At 52.2% G+C, this 9,132-nt stretch overlaps 3 protein-coding genes across 3 annotated transcripts; 1 reads left to right on the plus strand and 2 right to left on the minus strand.

The window, feature by feature from the left end:
- Nucleotides 1-2,222: 2,222 nt before the first annotated feature.
- HRG_06686 (centromere DNA-binding protein complex CBF3 subunit) lies at nt 2,223-3,734 on the minus strand (the record flags this gene model as incomplete). Its single annotated transcript, XM_044865157.1, has 4 exons — nt 2,223-2,588; nt 3,047-3,283; nt 3,371-3,520; nt 3,600-3,734. The coding sequence occupies 4 exons, from the start codon at nt 3,732-3,734 to the stop codon at nt 2,223-2,225; spliced, it is 888 nt and encodes a 295-aa protein (XP_044720097.1).
- A 2,470-nt stretch (nt 3,735-6,204) lies between these two features.
- Nucleotides 6,205-6,477, plus strand: HRG_06687 (uncharacterized protein; the record flags this gene model as incomplete). Its single annotated transcript, XM_044865158.1, has 1 exon — nt 6,205-6,477. The coding sequence occupies one exon, from the start codon at nt 6,205-6,207 to the stop codon at nt 6,475-6,477; it is 273 nt and encodes a 90-aa protein (XP_044720098.1).
- A 659-nt stretch (nt 6,478-7,136) lies between these two features.
- Nucleotides 7,137-9,132, minus strand: HRG_06688 (uncharacterized protein; the record flags this gene model as incomplete). Its single annotated transcript, XM_044865159.1, has 5 exons — nt 7,137-7,805; nt 7,970-8,305; nt 8,459-8,824; nt 8,877-8,935; nt 8,988-9,132. The coding sequence occupies 5 exons, from the start codon at nt 9,130-9,132 to the stop codon at nt 7,137-7,139; spliced, it is 1,575 nt and encodes a 524-aa protein (XP_044720099.1).

The raw sequence follows: 9,132 nt of genomic DNA on the forward strand, positions 1-9,132 counted from the left end.
TTTGTCGAGGTAGAAACACTTATTGATTGAGTGGAATTTGTTACCACAAACGCAACGGTTCTCCTTCTTCTCATCGTCTGAAGTAGGATTCTGCTTCCCATCTTTGTCACGGCCTTGGAAGCCAGCTGGAAATGCTCCGCCTTTATCATTGTTGCCCTTGGAACCGGCATTCTTAATGCGGTGGGCGCGTTCGAAGATCTCAGAGATCTTAATGCCGTCTGGGAAGTGGTCCTTCCAGTCGGGTTTTCCGGTGACAGCTTCATCCTCCATTTTGTTGATCCAGTAGTCAGTGAATGGTTCGTTGATGGATGAGACTGCCTGAAGAAAGTCTTGAGTGGGGCGGAGACCCTGTGTGTCAGGGAGCCCTAGTTTCTTGGCTTCGGTGAGGGTCTTCTGCCACTTCGTGACCCAGGTCTCAATCTCGGACCTGTCAGGGGCTCGAAGAACGGCTCGGTAACGTTCCAAGACTTCTCTCTCAAGGGCCCAGTCAGTCGGTGCGACTCTGGCTTGGAGGAGAGATAGCTGCTTGGCAACGTCATGTTCGTCAGAAATTGTGCTGTAGTAATTGCCGATATGCTTGATGATGTGTTCTTGAAGGCTGGCGAGGGCCTTCGTGTTGTCCCGATAGGTTTGGAGCCTAGATCGGTATAATGTGTGAAGATATTCCAATCGACGGAATTCTTCTGAGGTTACCTAGAGCACCAAGATCGGATGCTTGGGCGTTCACCTGGATGGGTGTAGGCTCTGATGGCCTTACAATGGTTGATTTGTCGTCATTCGCAGGGTCCACAAACTCCCAGATATTATGAGATGTGGCGAATTTCTGGATGACGGAAATCCATTGTTTCCAGTCACAAGGTCCGTTGAGAATGATGACCTTGGAAGAGCTCTCGTGATCAGATGATTGAGTCATCTTTTCGTCGCGTGATGATGCGAAGTGGAAGCGATACCGTGAAAATAATATAATCACCCAGTTGTGCAAACCGGGCTCATAACTATTGCAGTACGAGATGGGCAGCAAGCATTAATCTTGAGTGGAATAAAGCTCTTGATTCTTCTATCTAGAGAGGGAGTGTAGATGATCTTATATAGATAGAAGAACAGTGGAAGTGAATGAATAACCCAGCTGTTGGGTTGTGGCTGTGTAAAGCGTAGGCAAAAGGAAGGTTAATTGCCTGCATTAGCCTAGGTTGACTGGAAGACCAAATGAGCCTTGGCTGGTATACGGCCGAATATGCCTCTAACCCAGCTGTGACAGTGCAACATTACACTTGGCAGACCGCGCTTCAGTCGCTGAAGGTAGGACGCTGAACACTTGGAGAAACTGACCTTCAAGTAGGCCTCAGGCTTTCTAATCATACGCGTATGATTTAGTTAAATCATATATTGCCCATATACATATACCATACAGCCCCAGACGTATGATCATATATGATCATACGCTGGATAAAGTTGTGCCGAGGTCAACATGGTCAGGCAAGGAAGTCGGCGGCACCCTGGCGCTTGCCCAATGCCCATTCTCCTAGTCCTGAAAGGCCACTCTTTCCGATAGATACAAAAATAGAGAGAATGCCTGAATAACATATCGCTTGCTGAAGCTAACTCTGTGCAACTCGGACTGCTGTATTATGTAACCCCGCTCCGCTCAGAAACTACCAATTTCGCTGCGAAGCTGGTGGAAGCAGGGTGGTCAATGTCCGAGGAAGGACTCATATACAGAAAATTTGCCCAAAGGCATGGCATGGGACGATTTTTACAAGAGTGAAGAGGTTGTGGGAAGACGAATACAAGAACTTACCAACCGTTTGTAATACCGTAGTGGCTGCGAGGCTCTCTGAAGTAGTTATTTGTTGAACTGGTAGTTCAACCTGGCCGAACGTCATAAAACATCCCAGTGTATCTGCGCGAACAGTAGGGTTCAATCTGGTGCGTCCGCCAACGCAGAATTAAGGACTGAGATGTCGCTGTCTCGAAGGCTTGTCTCCGAGTACCTTGCGTCCATTACTGTTTTCCAAGCTAAAGCGGTGAGGACGTCATTTGTTGAATAATTTCGTATTTCTGCGAGGTTACTGCAACGCGAAACATCTCTCTTCAGACGTGTGAGAGCATCAGGGCTAAGGCAAAAAACGTGACCGAGATAACCCTCGGTAGTTGAAACGCCACGAACTTGTGTTGCAGTGTCCGTGAGCACGGTGAATTCTGGATGGTCCTCGATCCGTCCTTCAAAGCCAAGTGAGGAATAGTCCGTTGTAAGACGTACGGGGGTTCGTGAGCCGCACGCGCGAGGAAGTAGTCCCCCCCGGGGAAGCCGAGAAGCCGGCGACAATACGCATGAACTGCCGCGGTAGGTGCGTAAGATATGCCTGGCAGAGCACGCTCTGGTTCCAGCGGCCGGCCTGCGAGATCTGGGCGAGCGACGTGCCATGGGTCTCCGCGTCCTGGGCGCCCACCCTGCGCGGGAGGTGCGTCTTCTTCGACGCGATAAGGCCGGCAGCGCCGAAGATACGCCAGGTCTCTTGTAGCTGCGTCGGGTACGAGAGCTCCTGCTCGCGGTCCCGCCCGACGAGGACCTTGATCCGATACCAGTCCTGACGGCGCCGGAAGGACGGGGCGGTTCGCCGGCGACGTGCCAGCGCCAAAGAAGAGCTGTGCTAGGGCCCTTGCGTACAGAATAAGGGTCCTTGTGCCGGAGCGCGCCCATAAACTCCTTCCTCGCCGTCTTATTTAGCTTGCCGTCCCGTAAAAGGCTTACCAGGCAACTACAGGGGTCGGGCCTCCGAAGGCGGATAGTCGAGTAGGGATAGGTCTGCAAGCTCCATCTTGCGGCGGTTCTCCCCGTAAGAGGTAGTAGTGGCCGAAGAGGAGGTCGACTCGCGTACGGAGGTTTTGCGGCGTATACGCGGCGCCAGTGAGAAGGAGATCCTGGATCCGAAGCCATTCATCGGGGAGGTAGCTGGCCTGGATCCCGTCGCTTCCCGCGGTCTTTAAAGGAGGCGCGGTCGTGCTTCCCCCGCTGCCGGCCCCGTTGCTCAAGGAATCCTCGTACGGCGGCGCCCCGGGGATTCTCCGTATTCGCGTTGCCGTGAGCCACCCGGAGCCTCCATAGCTCGACAACGGCCGCGATATAGGCGTCGATAGTGCCCCTCGTAAGCAAATACCCTTCGGTAAGGTCTACTGCAGCCGTCGCGAGGCCTGTGGGTGGCACGTAGCCCTCGCGGTCGTCAGCGAGCAGCTCGGCGGCCTCGGCCAGGGGACCTCCAAGCTTCGGCCAGACTTTCGGCCTCTGCCATGGCCGTGGCCTCGAGCTGCTCCTGTTCGCGCTGTTGCCGTACCTGTACGGCCTCGCCGTTGCCGTTGCCCCTAACCTTACCCGCGCGCGCTTCTTCTGCGGCGGCACAACGCGTCGTAACAGGATATCCTCTTTGAGCCACGCCGCCAGCTTGTCCGGCGTTACGAGCTCGCCGTCGGGCCAGCTATAGAGCTCGCCGTCTTCTGCAGCCCGAGGCGTATGGCACCAGGCCTATACGTATTTGTCTGTTAGCCGCCTAGGGGGCCGTACGTGACAGGGATCGAAGTGGAGGACCGGCCGGGGGACGCGCCTTCCACTCCCGCTGCTTCGCCGCGTAACTCCGCGCCGTGTTCGCCGGCTGTTCGTCCTTCTTCGCCTGGATGCCCGCTCTCCGGGCGGCACGGGCGCGCTCGTCAGCTGCCGTGTACGAGTCGTCCGCGGCCATCTCGGTCGATCGGGCACCTTCCTACGGGGCGAATGTCTGGGCTGGGTTGGCCGCAGGGTGGTTTTCCATATCTAAATATGGAAATACCCTTTCCATGAATGGCATGGAATAGGTATGGATATGGATCCATGTATTTCCATACTATTGGCTGAACCACGCCACTAACAAGGGTTCCTACAGGGGCTACCTACAGGGCTGTGGGCCTGGAACCCCGCTACAAATCCGCACATCCACAAAATCAGCCTCACCACCAACCCACAGCATACCATTATCACCTGGCGACAATGGATTCTGAGCCTGTGTTAGTTATGTTTCTTCGATTCTGAATCCATTGCTTCGGATTCATTCGCGTCTATATCTCCCAAGACAAGAGAAAACCTGCTTTTGGATCATGAAAACATGCTCATCTGGCAGTAGTGTACCGGTAGTAAAAGGGTTAGGGGAAGCGGAGTTCAAAGGCAGGAACCGCCTCATATATTATCTTTATTGTCCCCAGAATGATCCCTACAGTACTTCTGTCACAGCCAGCTTTCGAAAACACCCTGAGGGCAAGAAAGTATGTCATCAACGTCGCAGAGAATTTATCTCCTCTTCAACCGTCCATCATCGAAGGATTTGATCAACTCTACGGGCAAGCGTGGGATCTGGGCCGTGTCTTCAAAGGCTACCTTGACCAAGAAATTATCAATAAAGAGAATTCGCCCTATTACGCCGCTTCTTTGGTCCTTCATCCAAGCTATCGCACGACGTACATCCACTCAAATTAGAAGAAGTGGCATAAAACTGCTTTCAAACGGGTCAAAGACCTTTGCTACTCTTACCGAAATACAAACGACGGTACAATTTCGTATCATGTACTGGACGAAGAAGAAGACAATGGCCTTGATGCATTTGATCGTATTTCAAGAAATCTGCAGAATTGTGCTCGACCTACAAGTCAAGACGAGTATGAAGATTACATCTCAGGTGATCCATATGAGATTGCGCCAACAACTGCTTTATCATGGTGGCTTCAAGAGCGACATAGGAACCGACGGCCGAAGTTATCACGAATGGCAATAGACATCCTATCAATGCCAGCGATGAGCGACGAGCCGGAACAGGTGTTTTCAGGGGCTCGTCGTACGATCTCCTGGGAAAGGGCACAATTGGATGCGGACCAAATTGAAAAGGAGAATTGGTTGAAGCATTGGGTGAAGAACAATGTCTTGAAGAGGAAGGGCGGTGGCGTGACCGTGGCGTGAGAATTCGTGCAAATTCCCGTCTGATTTCCCTCCTCGTCTTGGAACAAAACACGTAAGATTTGCCTACCCTCTCTTTTGGACATTATCATTGAGCTCAATCAATTACTTCGTATTTTTAATTCACCATATGGTGTGAATTTGTCCATCTTGTCGAAGGTGTCTTCAGTGACATTTTGTCGTCGTGCACGGACCAAGTATGGAAAGGTGTATTGCAATACTTGCAATAAATGTGGGGCCGATACCGATTATCGATTGCAGGCCTTTCCATGTATGGAAAACCACCCTGACCCCGCCGTCTGTCGCTCCGCCCCCCCCGTCTGTGGTGCCTGTGTCGACCTCAAACGCCTCGGTAACACCGACGGTCAATTCGTCAACCGCTGGTGGGCCTGTAAACGCGGTCAATGTGCCGTAAGTATCTATGTGATCAACGACGAGACTTGACTGCTCGCAGTATGCTGATATACGTGGAAACTCTAGTGTGGTCAACTCGGTGCCGCCCAATGTGCTGGTGTAAGTGCCTATCCCATGATTGACGGTGAGTTTTGACTGCTTGCAGTATGCTGACATAGATGGCAACTCTAGCTCGTAAGTATTTATCCCGTGATTGACGTGTAGAATGCTTGCTCGCTGGCAGCATGTTGACATAACCGGCGATTGTAGTAACTCCGATTTCTTGTGGCGGGTTCATTTGGCGAGTTCGGAACGTTTGATGGGTTACGGCATGGATGCTTCGGTCGTTGTATGGAGTTTGTGACGGTCATACACTGAGCCAGAAGGCTGTGGACTCTATTACGAAGATTCTGCTCTGAAGAAGAAAAAGGAGAACAGAACAATACAGCTGGGTGACCGTCTCTCCCTAAATATGCCTTTTTTTAGGTGTATTACGCCCGGAGGATTCCCCCATAGAGCCACTACGCTAGGCTGTCTACAATCTGTATATTGTCCCATCTCACTCAAAGCCCTACGTTTCTGCTCGTTCTATTCCAGCCTCGATCGCTTTTACGTGACAGACCTGCTTGAAGGTCAGTTTCTCCAAGTGTTCAGCGTCCTACCTTCAGCAACTGAAGCGCGGCCTGCCAAGTTGAACTGCATAGCGCATCCTTCCTTGCATTTTTACTTTCTTGGCACGCAAGTGTTAAGAAAGTAGCCTGTTCTCACATACTTTCGCTTAACAAGTGCTCTTGACAAAACTCCAATTGAGCCGCGCGTAAGCGCCGGCAGCGACCATGGCACCAGCCTCAGGTTCGCATGTCGACTCCAATGCCTCGAGACAAGGCATACGATCGCCGCCAAATCCGGCGGCTCACATATCGCATCTCCGACCTCGCTACCCGACGGAAGCTCGCCGAAACGACTCGTTTCCCGCGGCCCAGCAGCTGGCCCAGTCAATCTCGTCCACCGAAACGCCTGAAGCTGCCGTCACGGAAGGAGCGCAGCTGGAAGAAGCCCCGAATCTCTTCAGCTCGTTGACAGGCTCTTTAGTCAGGGCCGCCGCTTAGCGCCGTGGGTTTTGAATCAAGATCCCAACATCGAGGTTACGTCCCGTCCTTAATAAAAAGATGCGAGTCAGATCTAGCCAAGCAACGCCGTCCCTACAAATCACACAATGGCGTTCGTTCATGCAGCGTGGAGCCCGGTCGTACAGGGGGGCGCCTGGCCTACTCTACAGCAGGGCATCCTGTAGACTCCCGCTGAAGAACAAACGCCAAATCAACCAGCGACACGGACCCATGAAACGGATGCAGCCTACTGCGACATTTTGTTCTTGCAGCAGGACACTCTCCCGCATGAGGAGGAGCCCAGAAGTTGGAGTGTGCATTCCACTTTTGCCTGGTGCAGTGGCATTGCGATATTTAATGGCATTATAACTAGCTGTGGAGCCGGTGGACCCCAACGGAAACTCCGTACTTGTACTAGGGGGGCCTAAAAGTCGGCCAAATCCCCGTCCCCGATCCTCAGGGACGGGGGGGACACTGACCGGGAAAAAGGACGCTAACACGGAAAACCTCGGTACCTTCATCCCACACTGTTTTACTAAGAAACTAAGGTTCTCTACTCCCCCTTGTTTGATGCATACAATTCCCTCACCAAGCGGCAGCATTTAATTGTCCGAAATATCGGCAGATGCATAAGAGAGCGACACCTTAGTATTTTGAAGCTATATTCTGCATACAATTGTACTTTCATCGATCTCTAGACCTTCATCCTCATCGACAGCCTTAGAATCATTGCTAGAAGTTTCATCAATGTCGTTCAATGGTATGTCAACGCCGTCAGCTTCCAGAGATAGCACCTTACGGCTCCTTGTGCGCTCTTTGTGCTCTAATATCACCAAGTCTGCCGCCTCGTGTACAGCGGCGTGATCGTACTCATGATGATAAGTGAGGCTGTCGTAGAACTTGCGTTTGTACGATAATTCCCGGAAGGTGCACCAACGATAACAAAGCCACTCGGTGCTATTGAGATGCACCCGCCGGTCGCCCTTAGTCCAGCCTCCTTGGAGCCGCATTTGCGAGGTCCTCGTCTCTTTGATGCTATTCCGAACGGTCCCTCTGACGTCACGAAGCCATCGTCGTAAGTAGGCAGCTTCATCTCGTGCCTCCTTCTTCTTCATCCGGCGTTGTTCCTCTGCCTTGGCACCCAGTCTGTTATATTCGTCTCGTGCGACCCGGACTCTCGCGTCGTAGACACTCAAGGGCCCGTATTTCCCTATAACTCGTGTCTTCTCCTTGAGGGCCGCGCGGCTAAGCTGCTTTTCCTTAACACGGCGCATCTCATCTGTAGCTGTAATGCCATTGAGAGCGAGGGTATTCGCAGCCTTGCGTGCCTTTAAATGTACGTGCGAGACTGACGGCGTCAGCGGCACCTCGGAAAGAATAGAGACTTCCAATCGCAGGTTCACGTAGTCATTATATCGTCGAATGACGGAGAGATCGAGTTTTGGTGTAGTGACGCTATTCAATCGATTTGGCGGATCGTGGGTTCGATTACTTGGTCGAAGTTGCCTTCCTGGATGAAGCAGGGAAGATCTCGCTTATCTACTTCTTTCGTAAGCGATGATAACGCATCTTGGAGGTTATCGAGAACCATCGACGGCTTGTGTGGGAAAAGACCGCACTTCTCCCACGTCGAGAGCATCGTATGCTTCTTGAACGTTCGATTGCGAATCTCTTGAAGATGGTAGAGGAAGTCGGTCTTGCCGAAGTCACTCGCGCCGTCAGCAACCTCACGATACACAACTTGCTGGTGCCAGTGCTTGTATGACCGGAAGACACCAACGTCGAGCGGCTGGAGATAATGGGTAAGATGAGGCGGCAACGGGAAGAGCTCGATATCGTGATCGTGACAAAAATGCACGATTTCACTAGTATGGTGGTTATCGCAGCCATCCACCAAAAGAACGCGTGTTTCCCCCGGGTTTGAAGGCCGTGTCGAGGGAATACTCGTCCCTGCAACAGATATAGCTTCAATCGCGGTTACAGAGACAGTCTCGTGAGAATCCGAAAGAACGGGCTTCTCAATGTCGTTAAAAGTCCAGAGGAAGGTGCCCTTATTTATATAGCCAACCATGAAGCCCGTCTCGTCAAAATTCCAGATATTTTCGCGCCGGATATCGTGCCTCGCGATGAAATTCGACCAGTCTTGGAAGAATGCCTCGACACAAGCTCGGTCTTGCATCGCCTTTCGCTTAACGTCTCGTGAAGCTGCTTTCCGGCGATGGAAATACCGTCCCCATCGCTTCATGAAACGCTGGGCCCATTTCTGTGATGCCGTGCCTCCCCTGCCTTTTGCCTTCAGAATGGCGTTGGCGTGTTGTTGAAGGGCGCGCCCCTGGATATGGTGCCCCTGAGCGATGCGGCGATGTGCCCAGCAAAGCACTTCTTGCTCTTCTTCCGACCCCAGTAGCGTAGCGTTCCGCCATTCTCAGAAACTGGATGATGCCCTTGAATGCGTGATCTCAGGCGCTTGTACGGCACGCCCAATGCATCAGAGGCTGCCTTCATCGTACGGTAAAAACCTTCGACAATGAGCTCCGATGCCGCGACAGTGCGAGCTTCGAGATTCTCTTGACCATGCCGCGCGAAATTGGGTTTATTCGTCTCAGAATTAATCCATTTTTGCATAGCAGTAGGTTCAGAGCTTGAGGAGGCCAT

Source organism: Hirsutella rhossiliensis (genome assembly GCF_020360975.1).
Source record: "Hirsutella rhossiliensis strain HR02 chromosome Unknown scaffold00006, whole genome shotgun sequence".
NCBI lineage: Eukaryota > Fungi > Ascomycota > Sordariomycetes > Hypocreales > Ophiocordycipitaceae > Hirsutella > Hirsutella rhossiliensis.